Source organism: Staurois parvus, unplaced genomic scaffold (genome assembly GCF_062004578.1).
Source record: "Staurois parvus isolate SC_StPar_1 unplaced genomic scaffold, SC_StPar_1.0 ptg000086l, whole genome shotgun sequence".
In the NCBI taxonomy this organism is placed as follows: domain Eukaryota; kingdom Metazoa; phylum Chordata; class Amphibia; order Anura; family Ranidae; genus Staurois; species Staurois parvus.
Genome location: NW_028317882.1, coordinates 8,716,916 through 8,744,062, shown reverse-complemented (window position 1 = coordinate 8,744,062; position 27,147 = coordinate 8,716,916). Strand labels below are relative to the sequence as shown.

At 43.0% G+C, this 27,147-nt stretch overlaps 1 protein-coding gene and 1 pseudogene across 1 annotated transcript in view; one reads left to right on the top strand and one right to left on the bottom strand.

Moving 5' to 3' along the window:
* The window catches only part of LOC149468508 (beta-1,4-galactosyltransferase 1-like), a gene marked incomplete at its 5' end in the record, with an annotated part of 83,570 nt that overhangs the window by 42,276 nt on the left and 14,147 nt on the right, over positions 1-27,147 (top strand). Inside the window, 2 exons of the mRNA XM_089670131.1 lie at positions 19,349-19,536; positions 26,418-26,540. Of these exons, the coding sequence (XP_089526257.1) occupies positions 19,349-19,536; positions 26,418-26,540 (311 nt within the window). The remainder of the gene's footprint in view (positions 1-19,348; positions 19,537-26,417; positions 26,541-27,147) is intronic.
* LOC149468509 (U2 spliceosomal RNA) lies at positions 12,112-12,229 on the bottom strand (annotated as a pseudogene).

The following is a 27,147-nucleotide window of genomic DNA, read 5'->3' as shown; positions in this document are numbered from 1 at the left end:
TTTGCACAGACAGTCCACCCTGTAGCAGTAATCATACTATAGGGTGGAGTTATGGTGGTTAAGCGTAGCTGTGTTACTCTGCTTACCAGAGAAGCTGTCAAGTAAATTCAGTGTGTTATTCTGCTTAATAGAGTGCTGTGATTGATTAGTCAGGTCTGCTCATGATGTTCTGATGCTGTTTGAGCTGGTCTGAGTTCTGCCCACCTTCAGGAAGCTATGAAAGCCTTCCAGAACATGGGTAGGGGCTAGGCAAATGAACAGCATGAATATGGATACAGCCCTGGCCAATTGCAGGGGAAGGCAGTCCCATTGCATACTGGGAGTAATATTTATATTCTAAGAGCACATGAGTTCAGTGTCTTTTCCGCGAGTGGATTGCACCAAGCCAGGCTGGAGCCAGGCTTCCTCGCCTGGCACTGCTGCCATGTGGCCTAAGGTGGGTCGACCTGAGGGCCTGAAGTTAGAGAGAGTGCCCAGGGTTCTTCAGTAAGCTGACTGAGTGGAGCTGTCTGTCAAAGATCTGTCTGGTATAACTGGAGAGAGTCGCTTGGAAGATTGGAAGGAGGCAACCATCCTTAGTACAGACACTGAGAGATCTTGGGGACTCTTGTGCTATCCCTCTGGTACTTGATAGTCAGTGTGGGGCTGGAAAAAGGGAACACTGGCTAGTGTTCACTCCTAAACTACTTGTTGCTTCAAAGTAAAGGAAAGTCTGCTATCTGCTTCAGTCAAGACTTCAAAAGTGTTCAACTAAGAGATCAACTAGATGTCCTCAGTGTGAATAGTTCTAATTTTTAAGTATTCTACTACAATTCCCCATCCATATCCCCAGTTCTACAATAAAACTCCAAAACAAAACATCCCCTAGACTGGAAATTGAAGACAATGAATGTGTGTGTGAGTGTAGTTGGCTACAGAAATACACATGCCAGGCTATGAGGTGAATTAAGGGGAGCCTGTGGAAAACTATCAAGCTGCTCCTTAGGGGGTAGCGCTACAACAGCATGAAATTACAGACTCTGAAGGTGTGAAAGGCATAACATGGATGTGCTAAGACAGATCACTCCCCTCCCTCTGCACAGGTGCTAGGCAGGACGGGGCTGCTGAGTGGAAGAAGCAGGTCGCATACAGAGGGCAATTGATTAGAGAGCAGTGCAGCCTTGGTCAGGGAACTTTCCTCCCTCCTCCGTGCTCAGTCTGTCTCATCCCAACTTCTCTCCACTGCCTCCCAGCCCTGTGTCCTCCCAGTCACTGTCCTTCTGTGAGAGGGTCCTGCCCCTCTTGTCTCCTAACCTCTGCCTCCTTGTCAGTCCCCACAGATCTCTCCCACTTCTGTTACTAGGTGGAGCTGTTCCAAGTAGAGCAAGTTCCTCAAGCTGTAACATGGTGAGAGGGGACCATGTAGGAAGGGGAGGGAGATGTGAACATTCTACAGTCCGGGGCACAGGGCTGGGGGACTTCTATACATTGAGGAAACTAAGACTTCCCTGGACTCCCCTGCACTGGGGACATCCCATGTAAAGGGGAGTGAGAGGTGCCAGCATGGGGAAGGGTAAGTCCTGGACATGCTGGAACTTGTAGTGTGAAGGCAGTAGGGGGACCCCTGTGTGACATGAAGGGAACCCAACACTGGCGCAGCATCAGGGGTGGCAATAGCAACCCCACACATGCTCCAGGGCCTTTGCAGCCTCCCTGTTGCATTCAATTATACATGTGGATAGGAGGGTGGCAGGGGTGGTGTATTGAAAAAATTACCCCCTCTGTTTTCTTCCTGCAGCTGCTGAAAGCCTGCTTCAACTGTCCCTCCTGGAGACATTCAGTGGCTGCAGGAGGAAAATGGAGGTGATCGGTTTCACTATACACTGCCCCTCCTTCCACCCCTCCTGTCCAGGTTACTCTTATTTCTGCTACCTTGACTCCCTGTATGCTCCTTTGTCACCCCCCACAGCACTGCCAGATTCCCCTCTCTCCTCTCCCACCAGCTGCTGCTGGCATAGAGAGGGATGTTCCAGGACGGAGAGTGGGGAAGGGGCCAGTAAATATGTAATTTACCAGCCCCTTCCTTTTCTGAACACAGTGAGTGATCAGTACCAGTATTTCTTGTGTACATTCATAAGTGAAACGCAGTAGCCTGTGTTTACTATGCTTCAGTTTGTGAATGAATGGGAAGATCTATAAAGAGCTATTGCTGTTCATTTGTTCTACACAGCTGAAATAGGGCTGTCTCAAAAGTGAGACTTCAGGGGTCTGTGTAGATCCCTGATATTTCACCAAAGCCCTCCAATGCAGCTCCTAAAAAAATTGTAAAAAATGAAATGGTAAAAAAAATAAAATAACAAAAATAAAAAAAACTAGTGACACCACCCACTGCCCTACTGACTAGCATTGTCCACTTTTAAGGCAGGCTAAGTTTATCTTTTTACAGTGAAATTTGCTTTTATCATTTATTATATTTTTCCTTTTTTTTAATTTTTATTATATGTTTTCCTTACAACTTAGTTAGGCCTGGCTAGTTAATTTCTTAAAAAACAAAAAAAAGAACGGGGGGGGGGGGTGTGTGAAGGAAATAAGTATTTGATCCCCTGTGCTGATTTTGAATGTTTGCCCACTCACAAAGAAATGATCAGTCTAAAATTTGAATGGTAGGTGTATTGTAACACTGAGAGACAGTATAGCAACAAAAAAGTTCAAAAGAAATGCATGTCTAACAAATTAAGCACTGATTTGCATGTTCATGAGGGAATTAAGTATTTGATCCTCTTCACAAAACATGACTTAGTACTTGATGGCAAATCCCTTGGAAATCACAGAGGTCAGATGTTTCCTGTAGTTGGCCACCAGGTTTGCACACATCTCAGGAGGGATTTTGGCCGACTCCTCTTGGCAGATCCTCTCAAAGTCATTAAGGTTTGTTGGCTGACGTTTGGCAACTCGCACTTTCAGCTCCCTCCACAGATTTTCAATAGGATTAAGGTCTGGAGACTGGTTAGGCCACTCCAGGACCTTAATGTGCTTCTTCTTGAGCCATTCCTTTGTTGTCTTAGCCGTGTGTTTTGGGTCATTGTCATGCTGGAACACCCATCCACGACCCATTTTCAATGCCCTGGCTGAGGGAAGAAGGTTCTCACTCAAGATTTGACGGTACATTGCCCCGTCCATCATTCCTTTGATGCGGTGCAGTTGTCCTGTCCCCTTAGCAGAAAAACACCCCAAAGCAGAATGTATCCACCACCATGTTTGACAGTTGGGATGGTGTTCTTGGGGTCATAGACAGCAGTCCTCCTCCTATAAACACGGCGAGTTGAGTTGATGCCAAAGAGCTCAATTTTGGTCTCATCTGACCACAACACTTTCAACCAGTCCTCTGCATCATTCAGATGTTCAGTGGCAAACTTCATGTGGACATGTGCTTTCTTGAGCAGTGGGACCTTGTGGGCACTGCAAGATTTCAATCCTTGTCAGCGTAGTGTGTTACCAATTGTTTTCTTGGTGACTGTGGTCCCAGCTGCCTGGAGATCATTGACAAGATCCTCACATGTAGTTTTGGGATGATTCCTCACTGTTCTCATGATCATTGACACTCCACAAAGTGAGATCTTGCATGGTGCACCAGACCTAGGGAGACTGACAGTTTTTTTTGTGTTTCTTCCATTTGTGATGATTGCAGCAACTGTTGTCACCTTCTCACCAAGCTGCTTGGCGATACTGTGGTAGCCCAGTCCAGCCTTGTGTAGGTCTACAATCTTGTCCCTGACATCCTTGCAAAGCTCTTTGCCATGATGGAGAGTTTGGAATCGGATTGTTTGATTGCTCCTGTGGACAGGTGTCTTTTATACAGGTAACAAAATGAGACTAGCAGCACTCCCTTTAAGAGACTGCTTCTAATCTCAGCTTGTTACCTGTATGGAAGACACCTGGTAGCCAGAAATCCTGCTGAATTATAGGGGATCAAATACTTATTTCCCTCATGAACATGCAAATCAGTGCATAATTTGTTAGACATGCATTTCTTTTGATTTTTTTGTTGCTATTCTGTTTTCCAGTGTTACAATGCACCTACCATTTGATTTTTAGACTGATCATTTCTTTGTGAGTGGGCAAACATTAAAAATCAGCAGGGGATCAAATACTTATTTACTTCACTGTATATAATATAATGTAGTCAATTGTTCCACACTTCCGTGCTGCTAGCAGTGCACTGGAGAAATGGAATTGTTCAAAACTAAAAACTGTATGCTGCATACTGGTGAACGGAGAGTGTCCATGACTAACAAGGTATGTAGAAAAAGAATAAATAGATCTTGCTTCCAAAGAAAGTCTATATTAAACCGTTTAATAGCATACCCAACATAAAAGCACAGTTTTGTGTAAACCAAAAGTCACATCTAGCCTCTGTACTCTAAAGGTATACCAACACTGGTGGTGAAGATAGTCTATAAACACATACCAGCCAGTAAGGGCTGCTGAGAGCCCATAGAAGTGCTTCGTTGTGGTCCAATGTACAACAAACCAGGGAGACACCAATAAGATGGCCACTCTAGGTGGTATCCAGAACCCAGAAGTGATGTAATTGACAGCGCTGCGGACTGAAGATAGTGGAGCAGCCAACCAGGCGACTGTGTCGGAGGGGGGAGTGATCACAGGAACGCTCTCTCACCAATGGAATGATGCAGGTGGCAGCTGTCAATCATGTTGTGACTAGCAGACATTGCAGTGCACAGTGAAAATTGACAGGAATGATGTGACTGGGGACCCTGGGAGTGTCAGAGACAGTCAGGCATGGCATTGACAAGTACAATAGTAGGCATAAATAAATAATTGATGGCAGATCCTCCCTAGCTGCTTGTAAACATTTTTTTTTGCTGCACCTGGACCCAGTCAAGGATTCTCCGGTTCTTAGGTGGGCTAGCCTGCACCTCTTTGTAGGCCATCTCTTTTATAGCAACAGAGTACATGATGGTTGTTCATGGCATAAAAACTTTCTTTAGTTCTCTTAAACCTCTTCTTACCAGTAAAACCCAAAACAGCACTTCACACGCAAGATAATATACGCATCCTAACATACATTCACCCAACTAATGGCAAATAATTTGCCATTCCTAAAACTCTTTTCAGTTCTGATTGGTTTTCAAGTGGTCTAATTTGAGAGTTATCTGCTTTAGTATCTTAACTGATTCTAGGCATTCCGATAACAAACTGTGATTAAAATATCTGTTCTTGTTTTCTCATGATATACAGTGTTCTATATTGAATTTAGCTTGTTTATTCCTGGACCTTTTTTGCATGGATTTCAAAATAAAGTTATGTTCATTCAAAGTTGAAATTTACAATGTTTACTAAGTAGTGTAACATAACAACTCACTGAGTCTCACTGAGTTTCAGTGGCTGATGGCAATGTTATTTAACCTGATGAAGCAGCAGAATTTACTCCACCAGTGCAGATCTTTTTCAAAATCCCTAAGCAGCTGGTATAATATTGTCTTTAGTCATTGGTGGTTAGCATTGTTTTGAACCAGTTTTAATTGTTTTAACTACTTTTATATATGTTTTCACTGTATTTTTAGGTGCTCCTGGAGATATTTATGCTCAGTGTTGTAATAAAGTAATTTTTTCTTGTTCAATGATTTCATTGATTTTATTCAATAAGTGTTCAATAACTGATAATATAGTGCAAAAAAAGGCTTATCAACCTTGTAAACATCCGTATAAAAAGCAAAAACAGACAAGTAAGTTCAAAATGGTAACAGCCCATATTGCCAGTGCTATTACATGTACTGGATAGGGACATGGCCCCTGTAATAATTATGCCAATGAGCACTATGTGTTGTAGAGATAGAAGGAAATTAGAAAGGGAGTAGAAAAGGAGCAAGGCAGGGCAAAAGGCAGGGAAAAGGAAGGGGGGAAAGCGGTGATCTGGAGGCTACCCCAGCCCAGTGCAGAGGCCTTGACCAAAGTTGTTACAAAATTTAGAGTTCAAGAAGGCCACTCTGTGGAATTTTGCCATGGTTCCTTGCAATTTAGCCATACGTTTTTCAATAACTGAGGCCCATTGTATGCAAGATTTAATTTTGGATATCAGTAAAGTATCAGACAAATATGCTAATGCTATCGTCTAGTTCACAGCTATCAAGTCATGGTCATCAAAGCGTGCTGTTGCAGAGTAATCCCTGCAGGATGTAGATTAAAAAGGGCTTCTTGTGGAAGCAAGGGAATTGACTTTTGCAATAATTCATGTAAAATATCATAAACCAGGATCCAAAACATTTATGCCACTGCGCAGGACCACCAGATGTTTACATATGATCCTGTGTCTGGTAGAGATGTGCACAACTAAAAATTTGTTTTACTTGTATGGGATTCGTTTGTTAAGTTAATAATATGACCTTAATAATATGACATACTCGTTATGTTAGAATGATTCATTTTTGGAATTTGTTTTGAATATTTGGATTTGTTCCTATATACGTTATTTTCAAATCAATTTGAAATTATTCGGATTTGAAAATGAATTTGAATTCTAAATGGAAACATATTGCAATAAATACAGTATGGTATACAAGTGAAGTAAGATGATGATTCCACTTAAGCTGCTTAATAGAATAGAATAAAATAGAAAATAATAGAATACAATATTATATAATAGAAAAAGGAATAGAAAAGAATATGGAAAAAAATAGAATAAAACAAAACTAATATAGCATCTTCTGAAATTTGATTTTCGAGTCTCTCTTACTGTGCTGCACTTATGGCTTCTCAGTCTAGGGTGGATGTACCACATTCCTGATTGTTACTTTTTTTTTTTTTTTTAAGTCCGCGAACGTGCGAAAAACGAAAAACCCGTAAGTGTTCACAAAAAACATGCAAGTGCAAAACCCCACACAAAAAAGTGCACTAATGCAGGCCATAGATGGGTCGAAAATCGGCCGATTTTTCGGCAGAAAATAAAATCGGCCGATTTTCGGATCGTTAGTGGGCGATTTGGTCGGCCGTTTCTCGGTATTTTGGCCGGTTTTTTTTTCGGTAAAGTTGGAAAAAAATCGGCCGATTTTGCCGATCGGCCGATTTTCGCGGCAATTAGTGGGCAAATCGGCCGATTTTTTACCGATAAAAAATCTGCACATGAGCAGTGACCTGCAAGAGGAAGACAAAAAGAAGAAAAAGAAGAAGAGGAAGAGGATGAAGAAGAGGAAGAGGATGAAGAAGAGGATGAAGAAGAGGATGAGGATGAAGAAGAGGATGAGGATGAAGAAGAAGAAGAAGAGGATGAGGATGAAGAAGATGAGGATGAGGAAGAAGATGAGGATGAGGAAGAAGATGAGGATGAGGAAGAAGAGGATGATGATGAAGAAGAAGAGGATGAGGATGAAGATGATGAATAAGAAGAGGATGAGGATGAAGAAGAGGAGGATGAGGATGATGAAGAAGAAGAGGAGGATGAGGATGATGAAGAAGAAGAGGAGGATGAGGATGATGATGAAGAAGAGGAGGATGAGGATGATGAAGAAGAAGAGGAGGATGAGGATGATGATGATGAAGAGGAGGATGAGGATGATGATGATGAAGAGGAGGATGATGATGAAGAAGAAGATGAAGATGAGGAGGATGAAGAAGAAGAAGAAGAGGATGAGGATGATGAAGAAGAAGAAGAAGAAGAGGATGAGGATGAAGAAGAAGAGGATGAGGATGAAGAAGAAGAAGAAGAGGATGAGGATGAAGAAGAAGAAGAAGAAGAAGAGAAGGATGAGGATGAAGAAGAGGAAGAGGATGAAGAAGAAGAGGATGAGGGTGATGAAGAAGAGGATGATGAAGAAGAAGAGAAGGAGGAGGATGAAGAGGAGGATGAGGATGATGATGATGAAGAGAAGAGGATGAGGATGATGATGATGAAGAAGAGGATGAGGATGAGGAAGAAGAAGAAGAGGATGAAGAAGAAGAAGAAGAAGAGAAGGATGAGGATGAAGAAGAGGAAGAGGATGAAGAAGAAGAGGATGAGGGTGATGAAGAAGAGGAGGATGAAGAGGAGGATGAGGATGATGATGATGAAGAGGAGGATGAGGATGATGATGATGAAGAGGAGGATGAGGATGATGATGATGAAGAGGAGGATGAGGATGATGAAGAGGAGGATGAGGATGATGATGATGAAGAGGATGAGGAGGAGGATGAAGAAGAAGAAGAAGAGGATGAGGATGAAGAAGAGGATGAGGATGAAGAAGAGGATGAGGATGAAGAAGAAGAAGAAGAGGATGAAGAGGATGAAGAAGAAGAGGATGAAGAAGAAGAGGATGAGGATGAAGAAGAAGAAGAAGAAGAAGAGGATGAAGAAGAAGAGGAGGATGAGGATGAAGAAGAGGAGGATGATGAAGAAGAAGAGGATGAGGAAGAAGAAGAAGAGAAGGATGAGGATGAAGAAGAGGAAGAGGATGAGGATGAAGAAGAAGAGGATGAGGGTGATGAAGAAGAAGAGGAGGATGAAGAAGAGGATGAGGATGATGAAGAAGAAGAAGAGGAAGATGAGGATGAGGATGAAGAAGATGAGGACGAGGATGAAGAAGATGAGGACGAGGATGAAGAAGATGAGGACGAGGATGAAGAAGAGGAGGACGAGGATGAAGAAGAGGAGGATGATGAAGAAGAAGAGGAGGATGATGAAGAAGAAGAGAAGGATGAGGATGAAGAAGAGGAAGAGGATGAGGATGATGAAGAAGAGGATGAGGGTGATGAAGAAGAGGAGGAGGATGAAGAAGAGGATGAGGATGAAGAAGAGGATGAGGAGGATGAGGATGAAGAAGAAGAGGATGAGGATGAAGAAGAGGATGAGGAAGAGGAAGAGGATGAAGAAGAAGAGGAAGAAGAAGATGAAGAAGAGGAAGAGGATGAGGATGAAGAAGAGGATGAGGATGAAGAAGAGGAAGAGGATGAGGATGAAGAAGAGGATGGGGATGATGAAGATGAAGAAGAGGATGAGGATGAAGAAGAGGATGAGGATGATGAGGAAGAAGAAGAGGATGAAGATGAAGAAGAGGATGAGGAAGAAGAGGATGAGGAAGAAGAGGATGAGGATGAGGATGATGAAGAAGAGGATGAGGATGAAGAAGAAGAGGATGAGGAAGAAGAAGAGGAAGAGGATGAGGATGAAGAAGAAGAGGATGATGAAGAAGAGGATGAGGGTGATGAAGAAGAGGATGGGGATGATGAAGAAGAAGAAGAGGAGGAGGATGAAGAGGAGGATGAGGATGAAGAAGAGGAAGAGGAGGATGATGATGAAGAAGAGGAAGAGGAGGATGATGATGAAGAAGAAGAGGAAGAGGATGAGGATGAAGAAGAAGAGGAAGAGGATGAAGAAGAAGAGGAAGAGGAAGAAGAGGATGAGGAAGAGGAAGAAGAGGATGAGGAAGAGGAAGAAGAAGAAGAGGATGAGGAAGAGGAAGAAGAAGAAGAGGATGAGGAAGATGAGGAAGAAGAAGAGGATGAGGATGAAGAAGAGGAAGAGGATGAGGATGAAGAAGAGGATGAGGGTGATGAAGAAGAGGATGGGGATGATGAAGAAGAAGAAGAGGAGGAGGATGAAGATGAAGAAGAGGATGAGGATGAAGAAGAGGATGAGGATGATGATGAAGAAGAGGAAGAAGAGGATGAGGAAGAAGAAGAAGAGGATGAAGATGAGGAAGAAGAAGAAGAGGATGAAGATGAGGAAGAAGAGGATGAGGAAGAGGATGAGGAAGAAGAGGATGAGGAAGAGGATGAAGAAGAAGAGGATGAGGAAGAAGAGGATGAAGAGGATGAGGATGAGGATGATGAAGAAGAAGAGGATGAGGATGAAGAAGAAGAGGATGAGGAAGAAGAAGAAGAAGAAGAAGAAGAAGAAGAAGAAGAAGAGGATGAGGATGAAGAAGAGGATGAGGATGAAGAAGAGGATGAGGATGAAGAAGAAGAAGAAGAAGAAGAAGAAGAGGAGGATGAGGATGAAGAAGAGGAAGAGGATGAGGATGAAGAAGAGGAAGAGGATGAAGAAGAGGAAGAGGAAGAGGATGAAGAAGAGGAAGAGGAAGAGGATGAAGAAGAGGAAGAGGAAGAGGATGAAGAAGAGGAAGAGGAAGAGGATGAAGAAGAGGAAGAGGAAGAGGATGAAGAAGAGGAAGAGGAAGAGGATGAAGAAGAGGAAGAGGAAGAGGATGAAGAAGAGGAAGAGGAAGAGGATGAAGAAGAGGAAGAGGAAGAGGATGAAGAAGAAGAGGAAGAGGATGAGGATGAAGAAGAAGAGGAAGAGGATGAGGATGAAGAAGAAGAGGAAGAGGATGAGGATGAAGAAGAAGAGGATGAAGAAGAAGAGGAAGAGGATGAGGATGAAGAAGAAGAGGAAGAGGATGAGGATGAAGAAGAAGAGGAAGAGGATGAGGATGAAGAAGAAGAGGAAGAGGATGAGGATGAAGAAGAAGAGGAAGAGGATGAGGATGAAGAAGAAGAGGAAGAGGATGAGGATGAAGAAGAAGAGGAAGAGGAAGAGGAAGAGGATGAAGAAGAAGAGGAAGAGGATGAGGATGAAGAAGAAGAGGAAGAGGATGAGGATGAAGAAGACGAGGAAGAGGATGAGGATGAAGAAGACGAGGAAGAGGATGAGGATGAAGAAGAAGAGGATGAGGAAGAGGATGAAGAAGAAGAGGAAGAGGATGAAGAAGAAGAGGAAGAGGATGAAGAAGAAGAGGAAGAGGATGAAGAAGAAGAGGAAGAGGATGAGGATGAAGAAGAAGAGGAAGAGGATGAGGATGAAGAAGAAGAGGAAGAGGATGAGGAAGAAGAAGAAGAAGAGGATGAGGAAGAAGAAGAGGATGAGGGTGATGAAGAAGAAGAGGATGAGGGTGATGAAGAAGAAGAGGATGAAGAGGATGAGGATGAGGATGATGAAGAAGAAGAGGAGGATGAAGAAGAAGAGGAGGAGGATGAAGAAGAGGAGGAGGATGAAGAAGAGGATGAGGATGAAGAAGAGGATGAGGATGAAGAAGAAGAAGAAGAAGTAGGATGAAAATAAGAAGAATTCCAGTCCAGCAAAAAGTGTCTCTGCAGAGAGCTCCGCTATTTCTGACAGTTCTCTGACAGTTCCTTCACATTTACAGCGGTTGAAACATTGTATCTATTTGTTTCCGAATAAAAACATCTGTATCCTAAATAGAAACAAATAGATACAATGTTTCAACCGCTGTAAATGTGAAGGAACTGTCAGAAATAGCGGAGCTCTCTGCAGGGACACTTTTTGCCGGCTGTAGAAGGGATGAAAATCGGCCGATTTTTTTTTTTACCATTGATGGTAACGTCGGCCGCTTGAACGACTGAATTTTCGTTTTTTAAAAGAAAAATCTGCCGTTTTTCTCCCCATCTATGGCCTGCATTAGGGTGTGCTTTGTCCTTCCCCCGAAGGGGATGGACCTCTACCCTGATCCCCCGGGGCACGAAGCTCCTGACAGGGACAAGGTTCCCATTTGGTCCACCTAGCCAAAAGGCCTGGCGGACCACCGTTCCTTGTGGCCAGCCAAAGGCAGCCACTCAGTACTTGGTCAGGGGGCTCTCCTGAAGAGAAAACCCCCTAGGGACAGGGGAAGAAGGAACCAAAAGGCCACACATCCTCCCCCTAGACTTCAGGGTAGGCCCGCGGACCCACACCCTCCATCCTGTGAGAAATAAAACACACACAAAAGTGAAAAGTGACAAATGTGGGAGAAAATAAATAAATAAATAAGTGGTCGTGCAGATTGTGCACTGACCAGGCCCTGAGGCCCGTAGCAAAAATTGCCCAGGACTTAGCCAAAAGGCCCGGTCCTAAAAAGCGCAGTGCAAGAAAAGTGTTTGAACACAGTGACCATGTGCCTTTTCACACGCTGGGGTCCCACACCCAAGTGTTACTAAGAGCACCCCTGAGGCGACCACTCAGGGGGCACTGGTTCGCGGACTTTCTGCCTCCCCGTTCCCTGGCCAGACAAGGTAGATCCACTCAAATCAGGAGGAACTGGGCCCCTCCTGTTTTCCAGGGGGAATTACTCCCAGGCCCCAACAGCCGGTGGGCGCCTCGGTTTCTGTTCCAGCCTGTACTAGCCATCAGGACCCCCATCATACCAGCAGGGGTACTATACAACCAGTCATCCCCTCAAAGCTAGAATGACCGTGGAGCACCCCTGCTGGACACTAATAAGAACAGATACTACACTTGATCTTAGCCAAAAGGCCGAGAACCTGATTGTTACTTATACTATACCTGCTGGACTCTCATTCAGGGTGCTATAGCTTCATTCCTCAGTTTCTACCTAAGGGCTGCTGCCTCCTGTCCCTACAGTTTATTGCACCTCATGGTGTTCATATATTTGAGAAAATCTCTTGCTTTAATGTTGCTTTAAAATTGCATCTCTTTTGAGTTGACTATATGTTATATTTCCCCAGGGTACACAGAGTTGATCTGCTTTATTGCGCTCAGTCACTTCCTCCCAATTAGGTCTGTCCTCCATTGGAGGATTTGTACTCGGCATATTTGCAGTAGGGACAACACTCTTAGATGAGGCCTTTCCTCCTCATTCTGACGCTGTCCTCCTTTTTATTGTGTGCTTTCCAGATCTGTATAATGTCTTCTGTTTCTTGTTTTTTCTTTTGTGTTTGCTGGTATGTTTTGCTTTTTACCGGGGATAGTAGGGCTATTTATGTTGGTCCTCTAGGACTTGCCTATTTTTGCTACCCTCCTTTATATCCTCTCACTGGGTTGATTGATGACCGTGTAGGCTGCTTGTTATTAAACGCTTCTCGCGATGGCCTCTGAATTAAAAATACTGTCTTTTAATTTTAGGGGGCTTTGTTCCCTGCAGAAGAAGGGTTGGCTTTGACAGGAACTGGTCTGAAAAACTTTAGCCATGTGCTCCAAACTCACGGACCAATAATTTTCTTTTTCTGCTGCCCTTAAGCAATTGGCAGAATTCAGAGAGAGCATGGTGCTACTGGGGGGAGATTTTAACATCACCCTTGATCCTAGTCTGGACACTGCCTTAGGTAAAACTCCCCTTTCCTGCCATGCCTGATGTATAGCTGGAGAGTGATGCACACGGAGGTCAAAGACTTTAGCTATTATTCCAAGATGTTTGATACTTACTCCCTTCTTGACCTTATCCTATTAGATCAATTTTTCCTGAGTAATGTCATTTCCTCCTCTATAGAATCCATCACAATTTCTGATCACTCCCCAGGGACACTATTCTTTACCCTCCTAATGCCAATCAAAAAGAGAGGGTTTGGAGGCTTAATGAAACCTTTTTGGAGGACCTCACTATTAGAAACCATTCCACACTCTTTACAGTTTTACTTTGAAACAAATTCATCTGGGGATGTGTCCACACAAGCGATCTGGGAAGGGCACAAAGCCATGATTAGGGCAGAGCTGATACCTCTCGGTTCTTTGGTCAAAAGAGAAAAACAAAAAGATTATGGAGAAGCAACAGGCCTTGAGCCATGTTCATAGTCTCTCGGTTCAGGGTAAGCAAGTTGTTGACACTTTGTTCATTGCGTGGGAATTCCAGCAATTTCATGACTCACTTTACAACATCCTGTCCACATCATCCTCCTCATGTTGAGAAGGTGCAGGCCTACTTGAGAGAATCTTTTTTCCCCTGTTTTTCCTCTAAGATATTTGAACAACTGGAGTGCCCTATAACTTTTGAGGAACTGGGTGCTGTTATTTCTGGTCTCCTTTTGGGAAAGCACCAAGGCTGAGCCATTCTGCCACTATTTCAATGCTACCACTGCCACCAACCCTTTACCTTCTGAGGCACTCCTAGCCCATGTCACAGTTTTACCAAAGCCAAGGAAGGAATGTTATTACTGTCCCAACTATACGCCCCTATTTATTAAATTCAGATACTAAGATTCTAACAAAATTGTTAGCTGTTCGACTTCAGGACCACGTTAAGGCCATGCTCATCCGGATCAGCCTGGCTTCATAGTGGGCCGTGAGGCTAGGGATAATACTATTAGAGCCTTATATATTTTACAGTGGGCTAAACATGGTCCTGCACAAACACCCTATGTATTATTGTAGATGGATGCCGAAATGGCCTTCAAGAGGGTTGATTGGACATATATGTTAGAATTACTCCTCAGGTGTGCGCCCCAGATCTCAAACACACATGCATGTGTGTGTGTGTGTGTGTGTGTATGTATATATACAGTGTGTGTGTGTATATATATATATATATATATATATATATACAGTTGCAAGAAAAAGTATGTGAACCCTTTGGGATTACGTGGAGTTTTGCATGAATTGGGCATAAAATGTGCTCTGAACGTCATCTAAGGCACAACAATAGAAGAACACAGTCTGCTGAACATAATACTACACAAACATTAGATGTTGCCATAGTTTAATTGCACATAACATGTAAACATTCACAGTGCAGGGAGGAAAAAGTATGTGAGGCCCTAGCTTAATGACTTCTCCCAGAGCTAATTGGAGCCAGCAGTGAGGCAACCTTGACTCCAATCAGTGTGATGATATTGGATGTGTTGCTGACAGATGTCCTGCCCTTCAAAAACACACACCTGTTTTGGGTTTGCTGGTTTCAAGAAGCACTGTCTGATGTGAACCATGCCTCGCAGAAAAGAGCTCTCAGAAGACCTACGATCAAGAATTGTTGACTTGCATGAAGCTGGAAAGGGTTACAAAAGTATCTCCAAAAGCCTTGATGTTCATGTGCCCACGGTAAGACAGACTGTCTACAAATGGAGAAAGTTTAGCACTGTTGCTACTCTCCCTAGGAGCAGTCATCCCGTAACAATGACTGCAAGAGCACAGCGCAGAATGCTGCATGAGGTAAATAAGAATCCCAGAGTGTCAGCTAAAGACCTACAGAAATCTCTGGCACATGCTAACATTTTTGTTGACACATCTACAATAAGGAAAACATTAAACAAGAATGGAGTACATGGGAGGACACCACGGAGGAAGCCATTGCTGTCCAAAAAGAATATTGCAGCATGTTTGAAGTTTGCAAAAGAGCACCTGGATGTTCCACAGCACTACTGGCAAAATATACTGTGGACAGATGAAACCAAGATTGAGTTGTTTGGGAAGAACACACAACACTATGTGTGGAGAAAAAAAGGCACAGCACACCAACATCAAAACCTCATCCCCACTGTAAAACATGGCGGAGGGAGCATCATGGTTTGGGGCTGCTTTGCTGCCTCTGGTCCTGGATGGACTGTTGTCATTGATGGGAAAATGAATTCCAGAGTTTATCAAGACATTTTGCAGGAAAACGTACGACCATCTGTCCGCCAACTGAAGCTCCACAGAGGATGGGTGATGCAACAGGACAATGACCCAAAGCATACAAGTAATTCAACAAAACAATGGCTGCAACAGCACAGAATACGCCTTCTGGAGTGGCCCAGTCAGAGTCCTGACCTCAACCCGATTGAAATGCTGTGGCATGACCTTAAGAGAGCGATTCACACCAGACATCCCAAGAATATTGCTACAGTGAAACAGTTTTGTGAAGAGGAGTGGTCCAAAATGACTCCAGATCGTTGTGCAGGTCTGATCTGCAACTACAGGAAACGTTTGGTTGAGGTTATTGCTGCCAAAGGAGGGTCAACCAGTTATTAAGTCCAAAGGTTCACATACTTTTTCCTCCCTGCACTGTGAATGTTTACATGTTATGTGCAATTAAACCATGGCAACATCTAATGTTTGTGTAGTATTATGTTCAGCAGACTGTGTTCTTCTATTGTTGTGACTTAGATGACGTTCAGAGCACATTTTATGCCCAATTCATGCAAAACTCCACGTAATCCCAAGGGGTTCACATACTTTTTCTTGCAACTGTATATATAAAAGCAAGCATTTTAAAATGTATTAAAACAAGGATGGTGTAAATAGGACAGTGGATAGTGTCAGCCAGTAGAGCAGTGGTTGCGGTCAGTAGGGTAGTTGACTTTGTCAGTAGGGCAGAGGATGGTGTCAGTAGGGCAGTGGACAGTGCCAGTAGTTTTTTTCATTTTTATTTTATTTTTTTTTATTATTTTTTACACTTTTTGATTTTATTATTTTTTTTACAATATCATTTTCTTTACATTGTTTTTGGAGCCCCATTGGGGGGACTTTGGTGAACTATCAGGGTCTAAACATACCACTGAAGTCTTACTTTTGAGACAGAGAAAGGGACTGAGGAAACACATTCCCCAGTCCCTTTCTTTGTAGCCTCAGCTCCACTGAAGATAAATGAAAAGAAAACAGAGGCTCCTGTCAATGCATAACTGAAGTATAAGAAATACAGTTTACTATGCTTCAGCTATGAATGAACAGAGTGAGTGAAGGTACCATTTGCTCACTCTGTTCTTTCAGAAAAAGAAAGGGCCAGTAAATTACATATTTATTGGCCCCTTCCCTGCTCTCCATCCTGAAATGCTCCACTCCCCCTCCCCTGCAGTATCTGGTGGGAGAGGAGAGGAGGGAAGCTGGAGGTGCTGTGGGGAGCCATCATGGGGTGAAGTCCCAGATCGGTGGCAACCCGCTGTCTCCTGAGCACCTGGGGCTAGGGACTGGGTACAATGCTTCTTCTGAAGGATCCTCCCAAGCTGAGGTTTAGTATTGTCCTTTCCTCCTGAAAATGAGCTGGGCAACGGGGTCCAGGACAGAAAGAACTATTTAACCACTTCCAGGTGCCAGCTGAGTATTCTAATTCCTAAATTAAGGCGCCGGAGGATTGATGTAGAAGAGGCTTTAATGTAATTGTCGGGCCTGCAGTGCAGTAGATCACTCCACCTACACCTTAAAGTGGTTAAATAGTCCATTTTCTGCCCCTGACTCATAGCTGAACAATGGGACCTTTAAAGGTAGCTGCAAAGAGGAGGGGGAGCCCAGAATTTGTGAGTCAGGCTCCTCTCTCTTCCTCCAGCCCCCCTGCTGAATTAGCAGGGCTAGGCAAAGTGAATTGGGGTGATTAGGGTGTGCCTGGGCACACCCCTTGGGCAAGCCTATGATATCCACTATATTCATTAAAAAAGAAAAAAACCCGTAGCTGTTTTATAGCTCTGGTTATCTTTTCTAGTGAAATGCTTTATTCACTGTTTCAAGTCAGGCTAATATATTTTGATTTTATTAGTCAATGCAAATTATTGACTTGTAGACTTGGAATGACACATCTTAGCATAGCGAGTATATGTTTCTTTTTTTGCAGGTCTGATTTACCATATGTGTAATTTTGTGCAAATGGCACATAGATTATTAATTTTTTTTGTATGTATCTTGCTATTACTCTTACTTTGTACTTACAGTTTGTTTTGCTGAAAAGATGTCTTATTTCTTCCAGTATGAAATGTTCTGTTTTAATATTTCTCTGTTTGGAATCTGAAAACAGTCAGGACTTAAGTATGTTTAGGATCTACAGTATTCAACATCTAATGGGAACAAATTAAAGTACACCAACAGTGCTAACTTTACTTGTGGCTCAATATGCTTTTCATATGATTAGATAATTGACGTGAATCTTCACAAAAGTTGTTTAATTCTTTCAGTAAATCTCTTAGCCTGTCATATGAGAAGTGCAGACATCAGAGAAGAAGATGTGCTATTTATTACTAAACACTGGCTTAAAGTGGTTGTAAACCGCAGATTTGAAATATGAACAAAGCACATCACATTATAGTGTGCACTTGTCTCAATCTAAAGCACTGAGCGTGATTTGTTTCTGCTGTCTCATTCCTCTGCAGTCTACATGAGTCATTTCTAACAGGTTTTCTCAACTCCAAGAGACAGAAGGAAATGAGGAATGGAGTGGCAGTACATTGTTCCTGTGTGCTCAACCTGCCTGACTGTACAGTTCCCTTTGGCCTTAGACTTTAAATTACATATTAGCTGTATATAGAGAAATATGCAAAGTACAAATATATTATATGCCCAGCTACTCCTTTGCAAGATTTGTGCTTACTTCCTCATGAAAAGAAAGCAGATTTCTTTGACAACTTCAATCTTTTTCTGTGCTGTCTATTTCTTATAATATGGTTTTCTAGCAAAAACTCTTCTGGGTGGTCTTTTGTCAAACTCTTCTCCCGAGAATAGAAGTTAAACTTACTGGTCTGTAGTTATCTAAAATATATTGAATAACTCAAGCGCTAACTATGGTGAAGTAAAAACAAAAAAATACAATTAAATGCTGTAGCCGCTAGTGCACACAACCCATGTCTCTGTGGGGCAAATTATACAATCATAATGTGAAGTGAAAAAATGCTGCACTACATAAAACAATGGCACAAACCATTATATAACCAAAAAACAAAGTGAAGAAATAAATATATAATAGAAGAAAAAAATGTAGAATATATATATATATATATATATATATAAAAACACACAAAAAGCACACAATTGTCATCAATTCCCATGCAAAGACATCCTTCACCATATATCTGCTCACCTTACGCAGTGTGACCTCACTTTATACAATGTTACGGTCTAACTGCACTTTTGGTCCCATATGGACTCAGAAGATCAACTTGCTGAATGAAGACTCCAAAGTAAGCTCCCTCCTGATAAGCGTCTTTGTATCAGCCGTATTCCTCATTAAAAAAAACTCGACATAGTGCTTTATCCTTTTAAACTTTTATTCATCAATTAAAACATATGAAATACACTCATGTTCCAGAGATGTATTTTGCACCAGGTATGATGAAGATCCAGTGATGTACTGATTAAACACAAGATGGCAATATCATCTCAGCAGCAGCGTCCTATACAAGCTCAAAACAGACACCATCCATAATATATTACAAGGCAAAGAACGGGCCCACTCAATGAATGCTATTGCCTGCTGTAATGTCATTTCAAGAGCCTTTGTAGAGTATGATGAATGTATCATACAAGAGCAATTACTGACCTCTGGCAATTGGGATTCATCCTTCTGATAAGTCCTGATCCATATAGGGTGGTGATGGTGGTAATTCAGTACCTGAAGCAGTCTTGCTTATTCTGCCGCACTGTCGATTATAGTGTGGGATTGGATAATCACATGTCAAATTGACCATTGGAATAGTGGGGTCTGATATTCTGGAGAGTTGTTTGTGAAACACAATTGGTCAAGAACACTGGGTGTAGGTAAGAATCATTTTTGCATGAAGAATTTTTATTTTATTTTAGGTTTCAGGCCCTGCAGTTCTAATATCCATTTTTTAGGAGTTTATATGTCAGTCTTTCTGTAAACTGCTCATACATTTGTATTGTTTTATAAGTGTTATAGTGCATCTTGTGTTTTATCTTTTTTTCAACCTGGTTATGTAACTATGACAGTTAATGATTATTTGTGATTGATGTTAACAGCATGGCAAAACAACATTCAACAGAGCCAAATTGATGAATGTTGGCTTTTCAGAGGCAATAATGGAATATGATTATAATTGCTTCATCTTCAGTGATGTTGACATCATTCCAATGGATCAGAGGAATCTTTACAGGTGCTCTGAAAACCCCAGACATTTAGCAAATTCTTTGGACAAATTTAATTTCAGGTAATTACTTTAAATTCAGTCTTTTGTTCTGAATAAAAGACAAATGATAATTATTTATATTAGGTTTTTCACATTTTCTGGAAATCTGCATTTTCTAGCAGGTTGCTTGTAATCTAAGTAAAACATTGATAAAGAGTTACAGTTATTTACAGTCTTTTCACAAAATAGATATTATAAGGAAGTTCCAAAGAATTATGACGTGAACCTGTTCCTTGGCCATGAAGGTCCAACCCTACCCAGAAGCATATACTTGTGTTCCTTTCATTACCCCACCATACTGTTCAGCTGCCTGGAGTGAAGAACAGTGTTTGTAAAGTTTATGTAAGCAACGAGTCCTAGAGCATATAGGTCTATGAACTCTCCATCTGGCAATACTGATTTGCCCAGCACTGTAACATGGCTTCTCCATAGCTGGAAGTACTGGGCATTTCCTTTGGCTTTGGCTTCCAGTGTTTAAGGAAGAAGGTGTGGAGTGAAGGAAAGGTAAGTACAGTTATGTAAAAAGGAAAGTACGCCTATAAAAATGATTGATTATTTCATTTGAGACAGTGTGAGGCCCTGCCACTATGTGAGATTAGGAAATATTCCAATATAGTTTCTAATCCCTCTGGAAAAGTCACCACTGGGCTCCTTTGCCTCTTCCCCACCCTCTTTAACATTTGCCACATTACTTAAGACTCACAACTTAACAGATGCCTGGTACGAGTTTCACCCCAAATCCAAAGATTATACATATTTTTCTCATCCGCATTCTTGTAACTCTTGTATTGATCACATCTTTGTGCCCCCTTTTTTTCTTCCTCAGCTTTCCACCATGATTATCCCAAGGGTGCCCTGGTCAGATCATGACCCAGTAATCGCATACTGCAATGCCCCTTTACACCCATTTCGAGCACCGTCATGGAGTCTTAACGATTCCCTTCTTACTTTTTCACAAGTGATGGAGAAAATCAAAATACATTCTTTTGAGTATTTCCTCAAGAACATCCATTCTGTATCTTCTCCAACAACCCTGTGGGAAGCCTACAAAGTGGTCATCCGAGGCCACTTTATTCAGCTGGCTTCACGAAGCCGTAGGGAACGACAAAAATACAAGGCTACTCTGGAAAAAGAACTTGAAGCTACCACTCAACTTTTTAAACATTCACCTTAATCTCAAAATATACCAAGGGTCAAGAAACTCAGCACTGATCTAAATTTCTGCCTTACAGACTAGGGTGAATGTCAGCTCAATTGGTTGCACCAGAAATTTTATTCCAATGGGAAAAAGATTGGTTCTATGCTTGCCAGCAAGCTCTGTCTGTTCACACCCAGGCAATATTTCTACACTTTAAAAACTCAACAACACATACGCACCTCTGATCCCAAACACATTGTTGATGAGTTCCACTACAACCTTGCCAAACTATATGTGGGAACACGTGCAGTTCTGACAGAAGCAATCTCCACTTTTCTGAATGAGACCCCATTCCCATAGATCTCGGACAGCCAGAGAATGATGTTGGGAGTGGAAATCACTGAGACCAAAGTAAAAGATTTAGAAAGCGCGCAGGACGGCTTCACAGCATTATGTTACAAAAATTTCACCAATATCGTTGCCCCTATATTAACACAGACTTTCAATCAGTTTAAAAATGGAGGCCAACTTTCAGCCGATATGCTGAAAGCACACATAGTAATGATCCCAAAACCTGGAAAAGAAAGCCAAACATGGTCAAACTATGCCCCATATCTCTTCTAAATGTGAATGTCAAAATATTGACAAAGACTCTGGCTACCCGCCTGAACCAGCTGATACCAACCTTGATCCACAAGGATCAAGTGGGTTTCATACCACATCGGCAAACCTTGGACAACATTAGATGCACTACTTTACTCAATCATATGCATGTCAGCATTTGCAGGCGCTCATGCTGCTTTCACTTGATATGAGTAAAGCCTTCGACACCCTGTCCTGGTCGTACCTCAGCCTGGGGTTAGGGAAGACTTTTTAAAATGGGTTTCTGCTCTCTACAGCACCCCTTCGGCGATGGTACAATATCAAGGGGTCGCATCCCCCCATTTCTTACACGAGGGGGCACTCGACAAGGCTGCCCACATTTACCAATCCTTTTCAGACTCGCACTTGAACCTCTGGCCATGCACATTTGCAACCATCTATTAAGGGTCTAAAGCTAGTTGGCATCCACCATAAACATTGTTTGCAGATGACATCCTGCTATACCTCATCTCACCTCCCTTCCAAACCTTACAATGCTTCTTTCATGTTTCATCACACTTTCTGGCTTACATGTTAATCAATCCAAGTCTACTGCACTAAATCTGACTCTCCTGGCCACCACCCAGATGCAGATCCAATCTCAATTCCCATTTTAGTGGTTTACCTTGCTTCCTTACTTTGGTATCTCAGTCACACCATCCTATGACACGCTCCATCAAGCTAACATTCCACCTTTGCTTCAGAACCTATGACATCTGTTAACCTCATTGAGCCATATGTCCCTCTTCTGGTTTGGCCAAACCCACACACTCAAGATGACCTATTTTTCCGAAACTGCTGTACCCTTTCAGCACCCTTCCCATTTGTATACCACCTCACATCCTGCGCATGAATAGGATATCTTAAACTTCATCTGGCCTTGACATGTCCACACTTGGCCCGCCATTTATTGTACTGCCCTAAAATTCAAGGGGGCCTTGGGGCTCCTCATATCCAACTTTATTATCTTGCAGCTCAAATAACTCCTTTGACCCAATACTTCTCAGGCACTGATTTGCCCCTTTGGGCTACAATGGTTATTATAGACACCCATCCTATCCCTTTGCCCTCTCTTCCTTGGCTTCCACGTCCCAAACTTCTTAACCCAGTTTTAGCCCACACTTTGGAAGTTTGGGAGAGCTGGAAATATTCTGAGGGTTTAATGTCCCCTCACTTGCCATTATTACAACTGTTTGATTGCCCCTTATTCTCCCCAGGTATAATGGATAAACCTGCTTTTTCATGGTGGATCTCTAAAGGTTTTACGTTCATGCTATGCTGACTATGAAAGGCCTCCACAGTTTTCAACAATTTAGGGAAAACCGTCACATTACCCTTAACAAACTCTTCCACTACCTGCAATTGCACCATTTCCTCACTTCTGTGGTCCGAAACCTCGATTTATGCTCTATTCGAGGCCACGCTTCTGCATCTTTATCTTCATATTGTACTGCTTGGGCACAGGACCTGCGTGAGTCTCTAACTGAAGTGGGTTTGGTGCCAATTTGGCAAACAATCTTGAAATGCTCCTAGAATATATAAACTTTAGAGAATGCATATAAGGTCCTATTGAGGTAGTATTTCACCCCGGCGCACATAGTGAAATACGTTCCCAGCTATAGCCCACTTTGCTTCAGAGGCTGCAAGGCTGAAGGGACCATGTTTCATATCTGGTGGTCTGGCCCAGTAGCTCACTGCTTATGATCCAGAATATATAACATGATCTATTCAATCTCACATTTTAATATCTGGAAAAATCCAGGTGAAGCCCTTCTCCATAGACCACTCTCATAGACCCTTATTTTGTTCTTCTTTATGGCAATAAAACAGACTATAGTTTGTGTGGAAGTCGCCTTCTCTGAATTTTGAAGAAGTCAAGTGCAGGATCCAGGGATTCTTTAAAAATGAAAAATTGACGATGGTGCTTACGGACAAACAAATTCCTCTCCACTTGGCAGCCGTGGCTTGACTACCGGCCGGCCTCTCGCTTCACTGCCAGGCTGCTCCATCTTTAACTGGACACTCTATTATCGTCTTTCCCTAGTGCTAGAGGGGCATGCTTTTTGGATACTTATCCCCTGTGGCAAACGCTCCTTGACCCCTCATTCCCTTCCTTATCACTATTCCCTCCCCCCCCCCCAAAACAAAAGTTCCACAACCCCCTCCTTCCCTGTGTTTTTCTCTCTCTCTTTTCACTATTTACCTTCTGTCATCTAGAAACTGTGCAGGCCTCACCGCACCCGAGATGTGTGACAGAACTCTCATGGGGCTCCTGTCACCTCACTGCCCACCTGCATATGCCCACAGTTATATTAATAGGGGTTAGGTTGCACGACCCATGCCATGTTTTCTAACCTTGATTTGAATGTGATCCTCACTGAACTTCAGTGTAGTACTTTGGCTCCAAGCAAATTTTTTGTACTTTTCTTTTTACCATCGAAGTACCCCTGTGTGGGTGAACCTGTCAAGGTCCTACCTTTTCCCTGAGGTTATGTTACTCCATGTGCTGGCGTCCATCTTGGATTCTGCTGTGCATGGTAGGAATCCTTTTATGCCTTCAGGTCTCTGCGGTCCATCCCCCAGAGGGGTGTGGCTGATGACATATAAGCCTGTGGCCCGCACATGCTCTTTGCACTTGTGTCTTGTGTTTTTGTGTTGCTATTACTCTGTTCTGACTCTCGTGACTCTCCTGGTATCTGATTCGGCTTGTGACTCGACTATTCTTTGTATTCTCCTTTGATCTGACCCTCTGTTGCTGAACCCGGCTCGTGAACTGTGATTCTCGTCTGCTGTCCTGTACTGTTTTGTCCTGTTGTTGTTGACCCAGCCTGTCTGACTACTCTTTTGTCTCTTCCACCAGCTACATGCCATTGGCGGCGGCCATTACCGCAGCTGAGGTGTCTCGGGGGCCGCGACCTGGTTCCTGGCTGCGTCAAGTCCATCCCCACCATCAGGGGCCCTGGTGAAGGGCAGCCTGGGACTTAGACTCCGCGCCCTGAGGGACTTCGGTCTGTGGGTGGTGGTTGTCGTCAGCCAGTGCGTTACATTGTTAGGCCTGCCTGTCCGTTCCTCGGCCCCTGCCCTGACAGAACCACTCTACTATATTATACACTGCTCAAAAAAATTAAAGGAATCAAGTCAATTAAACTCGTGGGCTATTGATCTGGTTAGTTAAGTAGCAGAGAGGGTTGATAATCAGTTTCAGCTGCTTTGGTGTTAATGAACTTAACAGGTGCACTAGATGGGTAACAATGAGACAACCCCCAACACAGGAATGGTTTCACTTGGCGGCCACTGCCAATTTTTTTCCTACTCATCTTTTCTGTTTTTCCCTAGTTTTGCATTTGGCTATGGTCAGTGTCACTACTGGTAGCATTAAGTGATACCTGGACCCTACAGCAGTTGCACAGGCAGTCCAACTCCTCCAGAATGGCACATCAATATGTGCCATTGCCAGAAGGTTTGCTGTGTCTCCCAGCACAGTCTCAAGAGCATGGAGGAGATTCCAAGAGACAGGCAATTACTGTAGGAGAGCTGGACAGGGACGTAAAATGTCCTTAACCCATCAGCAGGACCGGCATCTGCTCCTTTGTGCAAGGAGAAACAGAATGAGCTCTGCCAGAGCCCTACAAAATGACCTACAGCAGGCCACTGGTGTGAATGTCTCTGACCAAACAATCAGAAACTGACTTCATGAGGGTGGCCTGAGGGCATGATGTCTTCTAGTGGGCCCTGTACTCACTGCCCGGCATCATAGAGCTTGATTGGCATTTGCCATTGAGCACCAGAATTGGCAGGTCCGCCACTGGCGCCCTGTGCTTTTCACAGATGAGAGCAGGTTCACCCTGAGCACATGTAACAGGTGTGAAAGGGTCTGGAGAAGCCATGGAGAACATTATGCTGCCTGTAACATCGCTCAGCATGACCATTTTGGTGGTGGGTCAGTGATGGTCTGGGGAGGCATATCCACGGAGGGACGCACAGACCTCTACAGGCTAAACACTGACACCCTGACTGTCATTATATATTGGGATGAAATCCTTGGGTCCACTGTCAGACCCTATGCTGGTGCAGTGGGTCCTGGGTTCCACCTGGTGCATGACAATGCCTGGCCTCATGTGGCGAGAGTATGTAGGCAGTTCCTGGAGAATGAAGGAGTTGATACCAATGAATGGCCCCCACACTTGCCTAACTGAAATCCAATAGAACACCTCTGGAATATCATGTTGTTAGGCATGAATACAAGCAAGTGGGGGAAAACTACTGAGTACCATTTTGAGTTGCTTCAATGAAATTTCAGCAAAATGGACTAGCCTGCTGCATAATTTTTTCACTTTGATTTTCAGGGTGTCTTTGAATTCAGTGCTCTATAGGTTGATACTTCTCATTTCCATCAAACAATTTGGCATCCTTATGTTCCTAACACATTACCCAGTCCATATAAATATAGAAATTCAGCATGATATTTTCCCCCATTGAGATCTGATGTGTTTTCAGAATGTTCCTTGAATTGTTTTTTTGTGATCAGTGTTTTTTGAACTATGTTTTTGTTATTATTTACACATTGTTTGTTTTAACTGCTTCCCGTCCGCATTATAGCAGAAATACTGCTACAGTGCGGCACGGGTGCACAAAATCACATATACATACATGCTTTTGCATTGCTGGGTAGGGCGCACGCACGAGGCTCGCAATCACCGGGTCCCGGCTGGTGATTGCTCGCCGGCGCCCGGTGATTGCCAAGGATCTCCAAACAGGGAGGAGAACTGTTTGTAAACAAAACAGTTCTCCTCCTTGTCAGCTCGTGCACACTGCTTTGCATGGCTGTGAACAGCACAGCCATACAAAGCAGTGTGCTTACAGTGAAGCACAAACACACGGCCCCATAGTAAAACACACCCAGCACACAGTTAACACTTTGATCGCCCCTCATGTTAACCACTTCCTGCCCAGTGCCATTAGTACAGTGTCAGTGTTTTTTTGTAGCACTAATCACTGTATTGGTGTCACTGGGGATTTCATTTGTCATATGCGCAGAAAATAAGTGAGTTATAGAAAAGTAAATAATGCGCTGCAAATGTAAAATAGTAATGTACTTATGTAATTTATATTTTCTTTACAGATTACTTTATCCAACGCTGTTTGGAGGAATTGTGGCGTTTACAAAGGAGCAGTTCCTGAAAATAAATGGATTTTCAAACATGTTCTGGGGCTGGGGAGGAGAAGATGATGAACTATACGAAAGGTTTGCAATATAAAATTACTGCAGTAGTATGTATCTTCTCTACTATCCACAGTATATACAACCCCAATTCCAAAAAAAGTTGGGATACTGTGTAAAATCTACATAAAAACAGAATGCAATAGTTTGCAAATCTCATAAACCCATATGTTATTCACAATAGAAATATGAAAACATATCAAATGTTTAAACTGAGAAAATGTACTATTTTAAGAAAAAAATAAGGTGAATTTTAAACTGATGGCAGCATTACATCTCAAAAAAGTTGGGATGGGGCCAGGGGCGGACTAACAACTCATGGGGCCCCGGGCAGTAAGAGATAATGGGGCCCCCTGTTCCCCCGCCTACACTCAAGCCACACCTACACAACACCCTACCTACATATTGCAGCTCAGCTGCATAGAGGGGGCATTTAAATATTTACTGCAGCAAAGCCTGCATGAATGTTCCCGGCTTCTTGCCATAGAAGCCACTGGGCACTTCCAGGTTTAAAGATGGCTGCCATGTGGGGGAAGTGAAAGAGAGAGAGGAGTGAGAGGGTGAAAAAGAGGAGGGGTGTGTGAGAGAGAGAGAGGAGGAGGAGTGAGAGAGAGAGAGAGGAAGGGATGAA